The 20646-nt window shown below is 48.0% G+C and overlaps 1 protein-coding gene across 8 annotated transcripts; it reads left to right on the plus strand.

Moving 5' to 3' along the window:
• Positions 1-532: 532 nt before the first annotated feature.
• Positions 533-19407, plus strand: ZNF333 (zinc finger protein 333). Of its 8 annotated transcripts, none has more exons than XM_036880137.2 (10): positions 533-1159; positions 4467-4602; positions 6145-6227; positions 7497-7613; positions 8685-8763; positions 13202-13290; positions 13922-14048; positions 14449-14544; positions 15087-15163; positions 15650-19407. In XM_036880137.2, the coding sequence occupies exons 2-10, from the start codon at positions 4485-4487 to the stop codon at positions 16745-16747; spliced, it is 1884 nt and encodes a 627-aa protein (XP_036736032.2). In that variant the 5' UTR covers positions 533-1159; positions 4467-4484; the 3' UTR covers positions 16748-19407. The 8 variants fall into 8 exon arrangements, with proteins under 8 accessions (XP_036736032.2, XP_057346163.1, XP_057346165.1 ...); XM_057490180.1 differs by lacking the exon at positions 4467-4602 and adding an exon at positions 6499-7016 and having other exon boundaries at positions 537-1159; XM_057490182.1 differs by lacking the exon at positions 4467-4602 and adding an exon at positions 6499-6604 and having other exon boundaries at positions 537-1159; positions 7495-7613.
• Positions 19408-20646: the final 1239 nt, after the last annotated feature.

The raw sequence follows: 20646 nt of genomic DNA on the forward strand, positions 1-20646 counted from the left end.
TTTGCCTACAATCTTCCCCTTGGAATGCCCTTGCAGAAAGGCGCTTTGTAACCCAACATTTAGCATGCAGCAATCAACTGATGCTGTCTTGGTATTTATTAAAAGAAAGAATAGGCACATATGCTTGATACAATAGTTTTTTTACTTTTATTTTGATGCTTTGAATTGAAGTACGGTTGATATACAATATTATATTGGTTTCAATTATACGGCATAGTTATTCAACAGTTATCTACATTATTAAATGCTCACCCAAACTAGTGTAGTTACTGTCAACACAGACAGATGTTTAGAGAGAAAGGCAAGTTGAAGAAATAAAATATATAATCCTATTTTTAGGGGATATTAGAAAGCCTGAAAAATAAATCTTACCTATAGGTATGTTTTTGTAGGGGAATGGATTAAATCAAAGGAGAAAGGGAGAGGATGGGGAAATAAAGGGTGAAGGAAAATTAAATATTGAGCATCTCAGCGTGCCAGTGAGGCCCCGCCCCAACCCCCAGCAGGGATGCAAGCCCCGCCCCCAGCCCAAACCCGCGGGGATAGGCCCCACCGCCGACACTCTCGCCGGGTCAGCACGGTGCGCCCGACCCCGGAGCCTAACCTTGTCCCCACGGGAAGGAAGCTAGAATTCTTCCTCCGAGACTGGATAAGAAGGAGTTAAAATACCCGCCGCTGCGTGAAGCGCCTCCGGCTCCCGCGAGCCGGAGCCACGGCCACTTCCGCTCCCAGCGGCCCCGAAACCGGACGTGGAGGCGCGCGGCGGCGGCGGCGGCGGCGGCGGCTGGCGGCGGCTGTGCTGATCGCTGGCGCGCCGCGGTGGGAGTGTCTCCCGCGGGTCTGTAGGCTCAGCTCGGCCCCTCCGGAGAGCGGGGAGGTTCGGCGGGCGCTGGGAGGAGCCGGAGGGCCCGGGACAGCCGCTGGCGCCGGGGTGCGCCCTTCTCGCAGCGGCCGTAGGGCCGGGACCCAGCCCGTACAGCTCGGCCTCTCAGCCGGACGCCCCACAACCGCCCCGACCGGTCCCTCGCCCTCCGGTACCCTCGTCCGGGCCGGCAGTACTGTCACCCCCCGGTCCGGCCAGTCTTTCGCCCTCCCGTACCCATATCCGGGCGGACGGGACTGACACCCCCCGGCTCCGACCCCGACCCCACGCGCTCAGGTACGCCCCCCACCCCGGCCCCCGCCGTGCACACAGGATCGTTATCCCTGCACGGGAAGGGAAATCGGGAAGTGCAGGCCGGGTCCCGCAGCTCAGGGGTGTGGTGACACCAGCCCGCCCCTATCCGTTCTCCCGTGATTTGTAGGGCCCTAGCCAGCTAACTCCCGTAGGCAAGATAAGTGTTAGTGACTCACGTTTTATTTCACAGGACATTTCATATTATCTAGCTCTGTAACTGGAGGGTTAGGGCTGAGTCTACATTTGCCAGCTGATTTGAACGGCTTGTCCAGTGAATTTAAAAAGTGGAATGTACCCTCTATAAAGGGATGACTTAGATGACAAGAGATTTGTTTTTGGTGGGTGAGCATTTGCAGTTCCTTAGCTTAGGACCTGTTAACTTTTGTTTACTTTTTCCTTTCCCTTTTCTTTTCCTCTCTCTCTCTTCCTTTTCTTCCTGTCATTGAAATGGGCTTTTAATTTGTGGCTTTTACTTTGTATGTTTCATTTTCACCGGGACAGGGAGGGTGTCTGAAGAAAAGCCACTTCTCAATTACACCATGTCTTATCATCAAGGAAAAGTAAGACTATTCTATTCTTTTCAGGAAGGCTCCAGCCATTACCTGAAGCCTTAATCACAAGGCTTAAAATACGGCACTGCAGGAAAAAGATGGCATAGCTTTATTGGTACTGGGAACTTAAATTGAGGTGGCCATAAATAGGCTGTCTTTTTTTTTTTCTTTTAAATAAAGGTTAAAGCTCACTTCTTCTGAGAAATGAGGAAAAAAATAATTCTGGAGTAAAATTACACATCAGATTTCAATTTTATGAGTGAGGTGTTTGTCTTCAAAAGGAATATATGTCCACCTTGTCTTTTTAGAAAGAATGAATGCTGCTTAAGAGATCTGAAATCTAGTGCATAAACAGGACTTTGAAGTCATTTTTATATGTAATTTTTTTGTGGTATTATGCTGTTTTGTGTGTCTGGGTGTGCAGGCTGGTGCCTCTGTAGGCCAGCTGTAGTGAACTCTTGGGGAGTGTTGATTGGCACATTTTCATTGGTGGGTGGCCTCGATGGACTGGGCCCCATACAAGGGGGACACAGTGCTATCAAAACAGACAGTACTTGACCCTGCTGAGGTTTTACTGTAGCTGGGAAGATGGATTTTTAAATGGATCACAAGGGTGACATGCAAGCATGGAACAGGAGACCTTGGGAAGAAGGTCAGGAAAAACATCTTAAAAGGGACAAATGTGTCAACATAAAAGATCAGTTGTATGTAGCTTTACAAGGGGCTGGGCCGTGGAGTAGGAGTGCGGAGGAGAGAGAATATTCTGATGCACTGTGGGTAAAATCGCAATATTTCCGGAATCTCTTGCCTGGCCTTAGTGCATCTCTGTATCGATAGGTGATTACAAGGGTCAGGGGAGTTGAAGGCATATCAGGGCTGGAGGGGTTGGGTTGGGTCCCTTTTTGCAGCCAGGCCACGAGACACATGGGCAAGCAGAACTTATAAGCAAGAATGGGTTTCTCCCACTTTATTTCTCCCTTTGACTGATTTTGGCTTCAAAGGTTATTTGTCCCAGGCTGCCTCTACCCCCCACCCCCCCCAAGTTACATGCACAATCCCTCAGGCAGGACAAAGTGTGGTGTGTTCCAGGAGCTGAAAAAGTTGGAAAACTGAGTTCAGAATGGATTAGCCAGTTTGGAGATGAAGGCAGGACCCTGAAGGTCGTGGTAAACTTTGGGCCTTATTTTAAGGCCACTGGGAAGCTGCTGAATCACAGTTCTCAGTAGGGGAGTGGCATGATTTTGTTTGTGGTTTAGACAGAGCACCAGTTTCTGAATTGAGCATAGAGTTTAGGATGGACAAGAATGAATGCAGAGGAGCTTGAATAAATTCAGGATGTAGATGATGGCAGCTGGGGCTTGATGACTGTGCAATTGGAAAAGGAATGTTGGGAGGCATATAGGAGGTAGAATGGAAGGAGTTTGGTGATTTATGTATTCTCCTGCATGGCATAGAGCAGGGGTTGGCAAAGTGTGCCTCTTGGGCCAAGTCAGACCCAATTCTGGTTTCCATAAATAATGTTTTATCGGAACACTCTTGTTTACGTGTTGTCTGTTGCTGTTTTTGTGCTGTAACAATAGTTAAAGAGTGGCTGCAGAGGCTGTATTGCGTACAAATCCTAAGATATTCACTATCTGGCCATTTACAGAAAAAGTTTGCCAAATGCTAGTGTATAAACTACTTAGTATGCATCAATGCTGTGCCAGTGGCAGAATTTGTAGTCCTGAAAAGAGTGGACACAGAGCTGTACTTGGAGAGTTTACGTTGTAGCTGGAGAGAGAGGCAAAATGATCTAAACAAATAAATATAAAAATCACAACTCGTTAAGGGTGATGGAGGAAAAGTAGAAGGTGTTTCGATTGGCTGCCCTGCTGGAGGCCCACGACAGTGGAATTACCTGGACCAGACCCCTGCTTGGTCCTCTGCTTCCTGCCTCGCTCTTTCATTGCAGAGGATGCCTTCATGGTGAAGGGATTGGAGGAGTCGGGATGGTTGTGGGGGGTAATTACGTACTCTGGGCCCTGTCCCTTCTCTCCTGGCCACCCCAACAGAGGAAGAGAAGGAGGGGGGGAAGTGTAGAATATTTTCTATCCTCCCCCAGGGGACCCATGACCTCTTTCAGTGCATGACCTCCAGAGGGAACTGGTTTGGGAGGAGGGTCCCCACGGAGACCCCTGGAACCTAATTCTGGAGTCTGACTGCATAGCAGGGCTCATTGAGTAAGAACCTGCGTGCTGTCGTAGGAATCAGTCACCCTGGAGGATGTGGTAGTGGGGCTCATCCGGGAGTGAGCATTGCTGCACGGCACGTGGAGGGGCCTGTGCAGATACGTGATCTTGGTCAACTGCAAGACCCTGGCCCCCAGGGGGAAGGCTGGCACCAGACCCACCCTCCCTGGACACGGGTGCCAGATGCTTCCTAAGTGCCCACTCATGGGCCTTTGAAAGATTCAGGGTGGCCTTCATGGGGTTTTCCAGTTACTGGCTTCTGCAGGGTGCCAGCTTCATCTGTAAAGTTGTGCTGACTTTATTCTGTCCGTAGGATCTGCATGAGTCTGGTGGAGCTTGGCCCTGGCTTCAGGGCTGAGAGCACGTTAGCCCTGTGGGCAGATGGAGGGTGCTCGAGAGAGCTTCACTGCGTTCATTAGAAATCGCTTCCTGTGGTGCATGACCGGCATGGGGCTGAAGGCCGCCAGTGGCAGCCGGGTGGGCCAGAGCCAAGTTTGTTTTCCTCTGCAGGTCCCCCTCCCTGGGCATATGTGTCTGTGTCCAGGTGCAGGGACTTCCCCATGCATACTCAGTCTGGTCTCCCAGGTGGGGTCAAGAGAAGAGCTGAGGGTGACACAAGGAGGGGTACCCTGTGCCCCCTGTGTGGGTGAGTGCAGGGCAGTGTGCTGGGTTGCACAGGCCTGGAGCCTACGAAAGGCCCTGTGTTTGGAGGGGAAACAAGGCTGTTTGGGGTGAGCTTTCTCAAGTGAGTTCCTTCAGCCTGCCTTCTGTTTTCACTCTCTAGCTCTCCACTCATACTTTATATCTTTGGGCTCAGGAAAAGATCTGTTCCAATCTCTCTTTTTAAAAAATCCAGATATTTATATACTGTAAAACTCACCCTTTTAAAGGTGAACACAATTCAGTGGTTTTTAGTCTATTCACTCACCACCTCCATCTAGTTCCAGAACATTTCCTCACCCTGGAAGGAAACCTGTCCGCATTAGCTGACACTCCCCATCTCCCTCTCCCAGCCCCTGGCAACTAGGAACCTGCTTTCTGTCTCTGGATTTGCCTGTTCTGGACACTTCGTAGAAATGAAATCATACAACATGTGGCCTTTGTGTGTGGCTTTCACTTAGCATAATGTCAGGGTTCATCCACATGCCATGCCAGGGCTTCGTTCCTTTTTATGGCTGGGTACTACTGCACTGAGTCTGGATGGGCCACATTTTGCTTAACAGTTCACCTGTTGATGGACATTTCGGTTGCTTCCACTTTTGGCTATTGTGAATAATGCTGCTATGAACATTCACAAGATTTTTAGGTGGACATGTTTTCAGTTCTCCTGGGTTTGTGTTTAGGAGTGGAGTTGCTGGGTCATTTATGTAGCTTTTTGAGGAACTGCCAAAGTGCTTTCTCAAACGGGTGCACCATCTTACATTCCCACCAGCAGTGGATGAGGGTTCTGATGTTGCCACCTTTTACCCACACTTACTGTCCAATTCCTGTTTAAATTGAACATTTGTCTGTGTGTTCCTTGTGTAATTGCTTCTTACATGTTTCTCTGATAACACTCACTCTCTGGCAACATCAGTCTTCAATCCCTGGAGCCTCTTTGGCCAAGAGATGGCCTCTTGTGTTCCCCTGGTCCTATCATTGCCAAATCCCACACACAGCCCGCTGGAGAGTCTTCCTTTGCTCACTAATGCCTCTTGACTTTCAGTATCACCCCAAGTTTAGGGTTGATACTTTAAAAAAAAGCATGTATGTGTTTATGCACATATATATGTGCATATATGTACATATGTCTAGTATGTTTATGTGGATGTATACAGTTGACCCTTGAACAACGTGGATCTGAACGCAGATGCTTTTCAACAAATTATGTTGGAAAATTGGAGATGTGCAACAATTTGAAAAAACATTTTCTTTTCTCTGACTTTATTATAAGACTATAGTATATAACACACTATATGCAATATATGTGTTAATCAACTTTATGTTATCAGTAAGGCTTCTGGTCAATGGTAGGCTATTCTGGTAAAGTTTTTAGGGAGTCAGGAGTTACACGTGGATTTCCCACTGCATGGGGTGGTGGGGTGTCAGTGCCCCTAGCTCCTCCATTGAAGTTCAAGGGTCACCTATATGGTCAATATCATACTTCTGTTTCTGAAAGACGTTAATTTTTTTCTTCATTTCATTTTAGACTGGGAATCTCAACTTAAACTCAAAGCATCTACCTCTGTGCAGGATATTTTGGAGGAAAATTCATCCTGTAATACGCATGTGGTAAGATTCGTTGGGGATCATCCCTTATTCCCTCTCGTAGAAGCAGTAAGGAATTCCTGAGTTGGAGATGCTAACCAGAGCCAGAGTTCCATTTGGGGCATTTCCTTAGGACACTGCCACAGTGTCTGAAGGGAGTGTCTATGACTCATAAATTTGGGCAGGCTCCTCCTGTTGCCCAAGACTCTTTCTTCCTAGAAGCTTTGCCCAAGTTAACATTTCCATCAGTGTGACTCAGACATCCATGTGTACAGTATGATTTACTCCTTGACAGTCTTCAGGAATGTTACCTATTTCGAGAAGTCCCATGGAAGTTGCGAATTGAGAAAGCCTCATGGTGAAGCCTGCAATGTCCTGGAAGGACTCGATCTGTCTAAACAAGGAGCATCTCTGAAAATGCTGACAGCGTGCCTCCTCGGCTGTGGCACGGATGTGGGCGAGCTTTCCGTCATCACCTGTCCCCGTCCAGGAGCAAACTCCACCTGGGCAGAAGGCTCCCACGATTTAGCTGTGGTGGGAATGGCTTCTGGAGGAACTGTAACCTGGACCTGAACAAGAGAACCTGCAAGACGGCAGGGGCCATCCTGATTGCCAAGAATGTGGGAAAGTTGTTGGGGGTCCCTCACCTCTTAGGAGACAAATTGAGACTCCCCACTAGGAAGAATCCCTTTTCAAAACGTGGAAACGACTTCAGAACCAGTAGGAACATTACAGTGTATAATACACATGGAGCCCTGCTGTCCCCACTCTGGTCCTGAGTTCCTGCCTCCCCAAAGCATGGGAGCTCCCAAGGTGTGGGTTCCTGTTCTTGCAGATTTCGAAGGTTAGGGTTTGGATGGAGGGACAGATAGAGCCCAGCTTTGCCCCAGGCTGGGCCTGTTTGTCCCAGAGCCAATGAGGTCTCTGGGCTTCCTAATTCTGCACCCCATCACCTGTGTCCTAGATAGTGTTGGCCTCAGAGCATCAGATGCTAGCCCAGTAGATGTAATTAAACATCTCACCATGCCTCTGAGGGCTGGTGGCCTAATTTCCAGCCAGGGTCCCCTGCAGCGAGAAACGGGTCAGGTTCATCTTTGAAGGTATGAGTTCTGGGATACATTCATTGGTGGCCGGCACCCACAGTGGAGTAGGGGGAATTGCTAGGTCTGAAACAGCCAGACCTGTGTACCCCAACGTTTGACGTCATTCCTTCAAAACCAACGGTTTTGCAGGATGGAAACAGTCTTGAGTGCTGCCTCTATCCTGTTCAGCACCCTCCATGCCTTTCCCTAGGGGCTGGGGCTGGACCTGAAGATGCAGAGCAAGCCCAAGATGGGAGAGAGGGGTACACCTTTACTTCCTGAGGCCCAGCCAGCTCTCCAGGAGTCGCCTTGGTCTTCTGGATGCACAGTAAGCCTGGGAGGTGGTTCGCTATGAGGGCTGCAGGCAGGCATGGGGTTTGGGAGTTCTGTGAACAGGGAGGCAAGAGGGGAGGGAGAATCTAGGGCCAGCTGTTAGGAATTGGGAACCTGCAGGAGGCCTAGGCTTAGCTCCCGGTAGATACTGCCAACAGACCCAAGCATCTCTGAGTTGAAGGTGACTATCCCCAGGTGGTGGCAGGCCCAGAGCCATCCTGGGGGAGGGGCTAGCACTCAGGCTGGGGCTTGCCTTTCTTCCTCCAAGGCATCAGGAAGCCTATAGGAATGAGCAGGTCCTAGGGCCCAAGGTGTCCAGGCTGGGACTGAGCTCTTGCTTAAGGGCCATGTGCTTCCCTATTGCGATGGAGAGAGTATCAGAGAAGGCCACTTTAAGGTGGACTTTGAGCTGTGCTCTGAGGGCAGGGGGCCTCCTCCCACCAGCTGCCCCTGCCTGTCACCTGCCACGCTTACTTCCCGTCTCCCATCAAGTCCTATGAGTTCGTCCTCAATATATGACCTACCTCTGACCGCTCCTCCTCTCCCTGTTGTCCCCACAGTGCTTAGAGCCACCATTAGGTCCTGGGCCCCCAGGAATTGCTCCTGACAGGCTCCTGTTTCCACTGGACCCCACCCTGGACACAAGGTCAGAAATGCAAGTTAGCAGCTACCAGCAGAGGAGAGTTGAAATCCTTTTTCCTACAACAGGGCTTCCACTGGGGAGTTAATTTCCTAACCGCCCCCATTCACACTGGCCACCTCTACCCCATCTCTAGGCCTCAGCCTGCTGGCCAGCCATTGCCTCTGCTCCGGCTGCTGGAGGCTGCTCAGAGGATGCCTCTGCCACCCAGGCCTCTTCCCTCCGTCCTGTGTTGGAGCTGAAATTCTCTATGGTGACTAGCTCTCAATTTAAGAACTGGGCTAATCTGGACAAGGCAAATGGCACGTCCCTTTCCTCAGATTATCCCCGTAGCATGGCCAGTCACACAGGTGCAGCCAGGGTGAACAGCTGTGTGTGGATCCCGTTGGCTGTGTGGCTCTAACCTGTCCCTGCCACTCTGTGCAGGGGCTGAAGGCAGCTGTGCAGATTCAGAGGCCCGTACCTGTGCGGGGCCTCTCCGACCCGTGGACAGCTGGGCAGTCTGGTGAGTGAGTGCCGGATGGTACCGCCCCCGAGGGCCTCTCTTTCCTGTGTTGAATCTTGGGTCCCGTTTTCCTGTCCTCTGACTGCAGGCGTTGCCCCGCGTCCTATGGAGAGAGCGCCTACAGCCATCTCCTACTGCCTGTGTATTCCAGGGGAAAGGTCCTTTCTGAGGATCATGGGCTGGGACTCCTTTTTTTTTTTTTCATCTCTGATCTTTCTGTAAAAAAAAGAACAGCCCCACTCAGCTGCAGAAAGGCCAGGTCTCCTCCTGGGCAAGGTTAAATTCTTCACAGGAATGTTGATGCTGAAGATTGCAATTGCATTGACTATAAATAGTGCATATTTTAATTGAGATTTTAAAAAGTGATTAAAATAATTTTTTCATTTTAAACATTCCTTATGTCACTTAACCATTTAAAGAAATCTCAGTTAAAACAAGTCCTATCTCCTGAGAAGCTGGGGGAAAAGTTAATTCTGGAGGACAAATAACATCTTAGTTTTCATTACAAGGCATGTGTTTTCCTTCCATCTTGGCCTTCCAGTAAGAACAATAAACTTTGTTTCTTAACAACATCATCCAGTCTTGCATTTGGAATCTGTGTTGTATCATCGACGGGAACCACTTCTTAGGTTATGCCGTGAGGTGCTCTTCTGTCTGTTTTTGGTAAGCCTTCGGGGCAAGGCTCTGATGGAACACTCTGGACCTCAGTCCTGAGCGCTCCAGTCTGCCATCTTGTGGTGGAGGGAGGCAGCGGGGCATAGAACGTGGGTGGTCCGTCCCTGGGGGTGAGTGTGGAGTAGGCGTGGTGGGTGTCCCAAGACCACTCCCAGGTTTGGTGATTCGCCAGCAGGGCTCAGAACTCAGCACAGCGTACTCATGGCCATGAAGTATTGCAGGCAAGGCCTGCCCAGCAAAGCAACTGGCTCACAAGGGGACAGGGGACATCTGGAGGAATCCAGGCATGCACTTCCAGAGGCCTCCTCCTGGGGAGTCACATGGGACACGCTTAATTACCCCACCATTAAATGGTGACAGCACGTGTGGAATGTGGTCCCCCGTGGAGGCTCATGAGACTCAGCAGCCAGGGTTTTCACTCGGGGCTGATCACCTGGCCACTGTTTGCCCAGCATGTACTTAAATTCCAGACTCCCAGATGGATAATAGACATTCAGCATGAACATATCATTCACATGAACGTTTTAAACAGAGCCAGCTCCTCTTGTTGGTTAGGGTGGTAGGAACCCTCTTGAAATGCCAGCCCCCAGCCAGGAGCCAGCCTTGCCCCCAGGCCTTGCTGAGAGCAGTCAGGCCTGCTGTGTTGACTCTCCTCTACACGGTAGGAAGGTGTGGACTGATGTAAGACACGTGCAGGAGGCTGGCCCGAGGTAACGGGTAGGCCGTGCAAGCATTCCCTTGCCAGACCCCCTGGAGCATTCGTGTGCCAGGCACAGTGTGGGGAGTGGTGTAGTGAAAACAAAAAGGGTCCAGGCCTGGTCTGAAGCTTCCCACCCAGTGAGGGTGACAGAAAACAGTCACCTCAGGGGGCAAGTAACTATCTGGTTCCAAATAGGTAGGGCCGTGACGAAAGACTGAGCACCCTTTTAGAGAAAAGAAGCCTTTAGGGAGGAGAGGCCTTCCGGGTGAGCAACATTTAAGTGTCCAAAAGGGAGGGGCCATGTGGCATCAGCCACAGCAGGGACAGCGCAGGAGAAAGGGGTGGTGGGCGGGGCTGGGGGCAGGGGGGTGTCCATGTAGAGGCGTCAGTACCGATTTAAAAAAACTAATTATTGGGGGTCTTCAGAGTGTCGGGAGGGGTGGGATTTCTCATCCGAGGCAGGGATCTCACTTCCGAGATAGAGACACTGCAACGATGGGCTTTGAGAAGGCCATGAGCATAGATTTTTTTTGGCGGGGGGAGGTTGGGGGCATGGAACTATCGAAATGTATTCAGTTCTGAGGCCACAAGTCTGACCTTCTGCAGGGGTTGGCAGGGCCACGCCTCCTGTGACAAGGGTAGGGGAGGATCCTCACTGGCCCCCCTCCTGGGTTCTGCTGGCGGCTGCTGGCAGTCCTTGGTGGTCCTTGGCTTGTGCGGCATCATTCCAGTCTCTGGCTGCATTGTCCCTGTTTCTGAGTCCCTCCTCTTCCTAGGACACCAGTCATACTGGGCTACTCCACTGTAACTTCATTTAGTTATAGCTGCAAAAACTCTTATTTCCAAGGATGGTCACATTCTGAGGTACCAGGGCTAGACTTCGTGATTTGGGGGGACACCATTTAACCTATAACAGTCTACCCTCTGCCCCCTGCCATTCTTGTCCTTCCCATAATACTGACACCCCCAAAGTTTTTACCTTTCCAGTATCATCTCAAAGTCCCCAAATCATCTAAGTCTTATCAACTCAAAAAGTCCTTAAACCCATAAATTGTCTAAATTAGGTGTGGGTGAGACATGGGGTGTGTGTGGTCCATCCCAGGAACAAAATTCCTCCCCCTGTGTGGACCTGTGAAACCAGAAACAAGTTCTCTGCTTCCCTAACACAATGGCGGGGCAGGCACAGGACAGACGTTCCCTCTGCCAAAGAGAGAGAAAATAGAGGGGTCATGGGTCCCAGGCAAGTTCAAGGCCTGAGAAGGATCCTCTGTGGCTGGAAGCTCTGTTCTTTGCCTGCTGGGAGAGCAGCTCTGCTTCAAGCTCCTTTTGGATACTTCCTTCACGGCCCCCAAGCACACGGGTGGGGATACTGGAGCTGAGGGTTTGGATACATGGGTCTGGAGTTCTGCTGAGAGTCAGCTGGGGGGTTTGGACCCTGTCAGGTACAGCTGGAAATTGATGCCCAGAGCTAGCGTGTGATGAACAAGGGCCTTGTACAGGAGGCCGAGGGGGTAGGGGCGTGCTCACTGAAGCCTAGGGAGGGTAGGCTTCACCTGGAGGGCCTGGATGACCAAACACCGAAACTGGATTCCCACCGTGGACGGAGGTCACCGTGAGCCTAGCGAGGTGCCTGCCCTTGGAGTGATGGTGATAGGAAGTGGGTGGGAGGCTAGGAGGGTTGATTGCATGTGGTGGGGAACAAATTGAGTAGCAAAGCAGAGGGTTATGGTTTGAACTGTGGCACCCAAAAAAGTTAATGTTAAATTCCTAACACCGGTACCTGTGAATGTGACCTTACTTTGAAAGAGAGCCCTTGCAGCTGCCATCACGATGAGGTCACGAGGGATGGGCCCTCCTCCGGTAGGACTGGTGACACGTGAAGGCTGGGACACATGGAAGCAGACAGCCATGTGATGATGGAGGCAAAGTTGGCAGGATGCTGCTGCAAGCAGAGAAACTCCAGGATTCCGGACAGCCACCACCAGGAAGGGGCAGGAGGGATTCCACCCAGAGTCTCAGAGGGAGCATAGCCTTGCTGACACCTTGACCTTGGACTTCAGGCCTCCAGAACTGAGAGAGAATCCATTATCTATTAAGACCCTCAGTTTGTGGTACTTTGTTACAGCAGGCCCAGAAGGAATACAGAGGGCCTGGGATTGGATGTGGTTCAGTTTTTTTTTTTTATCATGCATCTTATTTTATTTTTATTTTTATTATGTGTATTTCTTTTTGGGTTCAGGTTTAATGACTGAGGGGAAAGGTCCTGTCAAGGGAGGTGAGGGTTCAGGGAGACAAGGGATTGTCCGCAGTCACTTGCTCATCTGGAGTGGATGAAGGGGTGCTGTGGGTTTGAAGGCAAGGCAGGGAAGGATGTTTCCTTCTTGCAGGCAGCCTCATGGGTTGGGAGCAGTTTTCTCTGTGCCCAACTTGTGGTAAGTCCTGGGGTGTTACTGGCCCTGCAGAGGAAGGGGCTGAGCAGCCTGGGAGGAAAAGCTGACTGGGGCTGAGTCAAGGGGTAGTAGGGGGTGGGGGGGGGCATGTGGAAACTTCAGAGTCTGTTGGTGAATTGAGACGGTGGCTCCAGAGATTTGGAATGAAGAAAATGTGTGTGTTTTTGTGTTTGTCTGTGTATTTCTCTTTTTTGACATCCTTTTACTGAAGTATAGTTGATACATAATATTGGTTTCAAGTATACAACCTAGTGATTGACAGTTATATACATTATTAAATCCTCATCCCTACTGTAGTTACTCTCAACATAGATGTTACAGAATTATTGACTATATTCTCTACATTCTCTGTGCTGTACTTTCGTCCCTGTGTCTGTGTATTTTTGTTTGTGTCCTTGTCTGTGTGTGCATGTGCATGTTTTTTGTGTCTGTGTGTGTGTGTGAGTCTATGCACGCATGTGTACTTGTGTTTGCCTAAGCAGGAGTGTGTGCATGCAAGTGTGCATGTCTCTGTGTCAATGCCTTTGTCCCCATGAGTGTGTGCACATGTGGTCACCCACAATCAGAGTGGGCAGCCCTGGGTCCTAGGCCTCATGGCACCCCTCTTCTGCAGCTCTGCCTGCTTGGAACTCTACCTGGCTCCAGGAGGAGAGCACAGAGGCAGTAGCCATGGTTCCTGGGGTGCTGCCCACCTGCCTGCAGGTAAGTAAGAAGTCCCTATTGCTTTTGGTTCTTGCTTAGTCCCCTTGTCCTCTTCCCCTGGCTTGGAGCTTCTTGACACCACAGGGCTGGTCTCCAGGCACGGGGCCTCTTGTAGTGGTGGGGAACAGCCCCGCAACAGTGGCACCCCCTCATTCAGCCCTTCCTGAGGCTGTTGAGTGTCTTGTTCTGTTTTGTGTCAGGAGGGAAGACAGTGAGATATGGGCTGTCCTTGTCTCATAGTCTTCACTGTCTCCCGGAGCAAACAGTTCTCATTGCCGAACATTTCTGTCTTGCTGCACCATGCTCAGGTCTGTGAGACCCTGAGCTGGAGGGGCTGGAGGGGAGTAAAGCTGCTGGGGTCTGCTGACTAGCTGTCAGTAGCTAACCCCTGTCACCAAGCCACGTCCTTTGATGCCATACCTCAGGATGCTGTCACTTAGAGGGGAAGGTAGATAGGGAAGAGTTATAGTTCTGAGGCTTGAGCTGAAGGGCAGATTCTGGGAGGCCTCAGAACCCCATCTAAAAATCCTCTGCAAGGCATCTCCCATCCCTAGGTCTTCCAGCCCCCACCATCCTCTTGGGTATTGGCAGGGGCAGCCCCTGGCTGAGCTGGGATGGGCGTTTGTTTTAGGAGCCAGTCACCTTTGCAGATGTAGCTGTGTTGTTTACCCAAGAAGAATGGATGTTTCTAGACTCTGCCCAGAGGAGACTGTATCAAGATGTGATGCTGGACAACTACAGGAACCTGGTCTCTGTGGGTAAGGCCAGCCTTGTCACTTTACCCACCTACTCACTTGACAACTGTGGGCTCCTAGAACTGTGCTGGTTTGGGAAACTAAAAGGTGAAAAGACAGACAAATCCTGCTCTCACCCCATTTATAGTCTAGTGGCTTCCCCATGGAAATGATCTCTCGGCTGCTTCTGGGCTTCTCAAGTGCGTCCCTGAGTCAGGCCTTGGGTTTTGGGGGCCAGAGATTCCCAGTGTCTCTTGAGGCCCAGGGAGGAAGCTGGCACTCTGGTTCCTGAGTGAAAGAGTACCACGTCCAGCAGAACTCAGGCCCTCTGATTCTGTTGCTCCTGTCCCCAGCACCCCTGAAGATGGCCTCTGGCTTCATGGCAAGCATAGTGCCCACACCCTGCATCTGTTCCCACAAACAGGAGATCAACTAGGCAAACCCAGTGTGTTTTTCCATTTGGAGCAAAGGAAAGAGCTGTGGACCGCAGCGGGAGGAACCTTTCCAGGAGCCCATCCAGGTGAGCACCAGGCAAATGGGGGGAACACTAGCTCTGATTGGTAAGAGGAGTATTATATCTGGAAATTGATGGTAAGGGAGACATGTTCAATGCCGCTGATGGAGAAGCTTGAGCTTTAGTGAATTCCACCTTCTTTCCTTTTTCCCCTCCCTTTTTATCTCTACTACTTTGGTTTCATAGCACGATCTGTTCTCTTCACATTTAGCTTTTCTATGTATATGTTTTATCCAGTTCCTCCCCACTGTACATTCTTGCTAATAATGGTCTCTCAACCTCAGTCCCAACCTGCATAGAATCCTTTCCCAGTAAATGATCTGCTATTTCCATCCCTTGATCCTGTGATTATGAAGTTCCTCACACAGCTGAATGCTTTAAAATTGTCCTTTACTCTTTGGCACACTCCTCCTGTTCACAATTTCTTCTCATATTTAGGCCCAGTTTTTAAAGAAGAAATCCACATGTGCCTTGCTTATGATTTTGGTCAATGTGACCCCAGTTTCCTTCTCTATGATCTGAAATTATTCCCTCCTAATTCATTTCAGAACCTCAACTTCAACCCCAGGAGCCAGTTCCTAACCAGGATATTTTTGTGGAGAGTCCATCCATTGACATGAAAAGGGTAAGGTAACACCAGGATTATTCTTGATCCTGTGTATGAGAAGTCTTGGGTTGGTATAGTTTAGAAAGACAGCATAAAGCATAGAGTGAGATTCAAGGTAAGTGGTGCTCACTCAGGAAAAAGCAGTTTCTTGGGAGAGAGACTGTGAATGTCATGAATTGGGAGAAACTCAAGAAACTCAAGACATATGTCTTTTGAGTCCCCACAAGTAACCATTTTCATAAATGTTAGCAGATACCAAGTGTTTGAAACTTAATTTAGCCTTAAAAACTTCAGAAAATGCCTGAATATAAGAAGCCCTGTGAAAGTAATAAGAAAGAGCTCTTTTTGGCAGGGTATCTACTTGACAGAACTCTAGGTGGAAATGGTATAGACCCACTAAAGCTTCGGCTGTAAAAATGCCTTTTTCCTACACACAGTTCACTTGGGGAGACTATCTATGAATATAATAAAGCCTTTGGTCTTCAAATTTTCCTCACTTAACAGGAGAAACCTCAGACTGGGGAAAAATTCTGCAAATATAGTGAACTCAGGAAACCCTTTGACAACACCAAGCCACTTTTTCACTATCAGAGAATTCATGCTGGTGAAGACCCCTATGGATGCCAAGAGAATAGAAAACTCTTCTTCCAGACCTCTCACCTAATCATGCCCAAGAAGATCCATAGCAATGATAAAACCTACACGTGTCACAAATGTGAAAAGTCCTTCCAGTACAGCTCAAACCTCATCAGGCATGAGAAGACTCACACTGCAGAGAAATGCTTTGAATGTCAAGAATGCCAGCAAGCCTTCAAGTATTCCTCAAATCTGCGGCGGCACATGCGAACTCACACCGGAGAGAAACCATTTGAATGTAGTCAGTGTGGGAAAACCTTCACGAGGAACTTTAACCTGATTTTGCACCAGAGGAACCACACGGGTGAGAAGCCCTACCAGTGTGAGGATTGTGGGAAAGCTTTTAATCAGTCGTCCTCTCTGAGGAGCCATGTGAGGACTCACACAGGAGAGAAGCCCTTTGACTGCAGTCAGTGTGGGAAAGCCTTCAGGGAACACTCGTCGCTGAAGACACACCTGCGGACTCACACCAGAGAGAAACCCTATGAGTGTAACCAGTGTGGGAAGCCCTTCCGGACGAGCACTCACCTGAAGGTACACAAGAGGATACACACAGGGGAGAAGCTTTATGAATGCGCTACTTGTGGGCAGGTCCTGAGCCGTCTCTCAACCCTCAAGAGTCACATGCGAACTCACACTGGAGAGAAGCCCTATGCATGCCAGGAATGTGGGCGGGCCTTTAGTGAGCCTTCCTCCCTCAGAAAACACTCGAGGATCCACACCGGCAAGAAGCCCTACGTGTGTCAGGAATGTGGGCGAGCCTTTGGTCAGTCTTCACACCTCACCGTACATATGCGAACCCACACTGCGGGGAAGCCCTATAAATGTAATGAGTGTGAGAAAGCCTTCAGGCACAGCTATTCACTTACTGTGCATAAAAGGATTCATGCCAGGAGAGAAAATGTTAGGAATGGTGCCCTTCCTTTATCATTATCTCATCAATACAGTGGGCCCCTTGCTGATTAACTTCCAAGTTGTAAAAATAAAACATGCGGGCCTATAATCATCTCTTGTAGTACTCATTTAGCTACATCATGTTTTAATGTATAATGTTTCATTTTGGTTGTATGAGTTTTCATTATTACTTATTCTTTGACCCATGGGTTATTTGTAACTAGATTTTTTAAAAAACTATGTGGATATATTTTTATAGAGGTATAATTACTTATAGTGAAATGCATAAATCTTAGGTATACAGTTGGGTGAGTTTGACTGATGTGTACTTATGCCTATATAAGCAAAACCTCATTTCTATCATTCTGGAAGGTTCCTGCAAGTCTAAGTTTTTTTCCCATTGCCTGTTGTTGGTTTCTAATTTAATTACCTTGTGAGCAGAGTTTGTGGTCTTTATGTCAATAAATCTTAGGTATTTGTTGAGATTTGTTTTTAGGTCCAGTATGTCATATCCTGCTAGTTGACTATCAAAATTACCCCTTCTTCCTTACAAAAGAGCCTAGGTTTTTTGTTCAGATTGGTAATGTGCACTATTAAAAACCTCCATCTCCCAGTCCTTGCAGCCAGGGAGGCCATGTTCCCCAATCCTGGTCATTATAAGTAGAATTCATTGGGTGGTGTGAATCCTGAAAAAGATGATACAAAAGAACATTCATCCAGCTCCCTGCATTCAGATTGCCTTTTGTCAAAGAGATGTCGGTGGTTGAGCAGCCATCCTGTGACCAAGAGGGTAAAAACTACAGGCTAAAGAGAGTGTGGCCAGAAATTACAACCATCCTGCTTCCCCAGTTGGTATCTTTGTGTGGTTGTACCAGCCCTGGAGTGTATTTCTGTACATCCTGTTACATGAAAAAGATGTACTTCTTCCTAGCACATGGCCTTTTTTGTTGGGAGAAGGAGAAGGCAGGGATGATCCACTTAATATATGGTCAGTTTTTATAAGTGCTTCATGGGTGGTTGAAATCAATGCATTGTATTTTATATATGTCCACTAGATCAAGTTGTATTTATGTTTGAAAATCTTATACACATCCATAAATATTGATCTCTGTCTTAGTTCAGGCTGCTATAACAGAAATACCAAAGACTGGGTGGCTTATAAACCACAGAAATTTAATTCTCACAGTTCTGGAGGCTGGAAGTCCAAAATCAAGGTGCTGGCAGATTTGATGTCAGGTGAGGCCCACTTCATGGTTCATAGATACCTATCTTGCTGTGTCCTCACATGGCAGAAAGGGAGCAGGAGAGCTCTCGGGGGTTTCTTTTATGAGGGCACCAATCCCTTTCATGAGGGCCCCACTCCCATGACCTCATCACTTCCCAAAGGCCCCACTTCCTGATACCATCACTTTGGGGGTTAGGCTTCAGCATGTGAATTCCGGGGGACACAGATATTCAGCCCACAGCATGCTTTGATCTGCGACATACTGAGAGAGCTACTTTAAACTCTCCCACATGATTGTGGACTGCTGAATAAATCTTGTAACAATTTTTTAATTTTTATATTTTGAAACAATGGAATTAAGTGAAAAGATTTGACATTTTAAATGTTTCCAGAAAATATTTCTTTTTATTCTTTGGCCATCTTTTTTCCTAGTGATGACTATTCAGCCATTCATCATCATAACAGCAAATAATTATTTAGAGCCTTCTATTAGATAGTAGCCATTACTGTAAAGGTTGCATCTTTTAAGTTATTTAATTCCCACTGTGACCCTTTGAGGTAGATACTGTTATTATTCCCAATTAACAGATCAGGAGACTGTTGAGGTGACTTAACCAAGTTCATGCAGATGGTAAGTGACAGAATCTGGTTCTAAGATCCATGCTCCCTCCACTGTGTTTCAACCCAGGACCTATTCTCCATTAAAAATTAAAAAAAAAAAGAAATATAGTTGATATACAACCTTATATTGGTTTTAGATGTACAGTCTAGTGATTTGACGATCATATACATTGGTAAATGCTCACCATAAGTGTGGTTATCATCTGTCACCATACAAAGATATTACAATATTACTGACTTCATACCCTATGCTGTACTTCTCATCCCCATGACTTGCTTATTTTGTATTTGGAAGTTCGCTCCTCTTTATCCTCTTCACCTATTTCACCCATGCACCCCCCGTCCTTGCCCTATGGCAACTGCCAGTCTGCTCTGGGTTTGAGTCTGCTTCTGTTTTTGTTCACTTGTTTTGTCTGTTCCCCATTTTATTTGTTGCCACAGGATCCTGTTTTTGTGTTTTCAATTCTTTTATGGGAGTATAACTTACGTGAAAGTTTGTTAGTCTTAGTGCACACCTTGGTGAATTTTTGGTATGTCTATACCACCCACATCAAGGTATAAAATATTTTATCTCCTCAGAAGGTTTCCTTGGGCCCTACCTCAGTCAGGAAGTTCCACCCCCAGAGGTAACCAGTATTCTGACTTCTATCACCATAAATTTATTTGTCTTCATCACAGAAATGGAACCACACAGTATGTTCTCTTGTATCTATTTTTCTCAGTAAGGTATCATGAGATTTATCTTTGTCACAGTATCTTCTTTCAAAAAATTGCTGTGTAATAGTTCATTTTTTGGATACACCATAATTTAAAAATTCTATTCTGATCAGGGAAATTTGGGTGCTTCCCAGGTTTTGCTATTATGAATAAAGCCATGGTGAATGTTTTTGAGCAAGTTACTGTGAATTTCTTTTGTATAAACCTCAAATCCTCCTTGGAATTGCTGGGTCACTGGGTAGGCATATTTTTAGCTTTCACAGATATTGCCAGTTTTCTAAAATGGTTGAGACAGTTTATATTTCCACCATCAATGAGTGTAAGTTTCATTTACTTCACATCCTGACAATACATGCCAATGTCAGTCTATTTAACATTTGCTAAATTAGTTGGTAAGAGGTGTCTCATGTCTTAATTTGCTTTTTTTGGTGAATAATGTGGTAGGTTGTTGCCACAATAATTTCTCCCATTTTTCTATGTGTAGCTCTTTTCAATGTGACTTTGCTATTCCTATCAAGAGGTGGGTTAATTTCTCTTCCCCTTGAAGATAAGCATGATCACATGACTTTTGTTGCCAAGTGGATCATTGTCAAACATGACAGAAGCAAAGGACTGAAAAACTACAGGCCCTCCCGTAGCTGTGGTTAGACTCTTGAGAGCCAAGTGCGAAGAAGCCTGGACCAGCCTAAAATGAGAGCTCACGAACAGGGGGATCATCAGGACCAAGTGCTGGGCATGTGGGTGAGTCCATCTTAGATCATCTCATCCCAAGCAAGCCACTAAGTGACTAAAGCTGCATGAATGACCCTAGGGGAGGCCATCGGAAGAACTTCCCAGCTGAGTTCAGCTGAAATTGCTGGCTCGTAGAATTGTGGGCACATAAGAGAGGGGGTGCTGCCGTAACAAAAACTTCAGATGTGTCATTGACTTGGAACTTGGCAGCAATAAAGCATCTGAAAGGGGGTGGAGAAAGTGGCTGTACACATGGTGAGGAAATTGCTACTAGAGATCAGAAATAGGCTATATGATTGTGTCCTAGGGGAACCATTGGCAAAAATGTCCTTTGTTGTAACTTGGAAGATAGAATGTGTATTTGGTGCACTTGCGGATTTGGCAGAGGAGGGAGGCTTGCTTCCATCTCTGGTTCTGTCCCCAGTCTTCCTCATGAGTGACTGGTGGGGGTCTGAGAAGAGCCCACAGGTGCGTGAGGACTCCCCTTGTGTCTGAGCCTTCCAGATTCTCTACCCTCACCTTTCTATCCTCTACCAGCCCCCGGTGTGTCTGACGGCACTGTCTTCCTCCAAAGTTACAGGTGAAAAAGTGCTCCTGTCCATCTTCTTTGCACTAGCTTTCAGGCTTGTTAGTTGCCCGTGGCATCAGCTCTCTGAGGGATTCGAGAAAGTTATGT

The sequence above is a fragment of the Manis pentadactyla genome, chromosome 12 (assembly GCF_030020395.1).
Source record: "Manis pentadactyla isolate mManPen7 chromosome 12, mManPen7.hap1, whole genome shotgun sequence".
NCBI lineage: Eukaryota > Metazoa > Chordata > Mammalia > Pholidota > Manidae > Manis > Manis pentadactyla.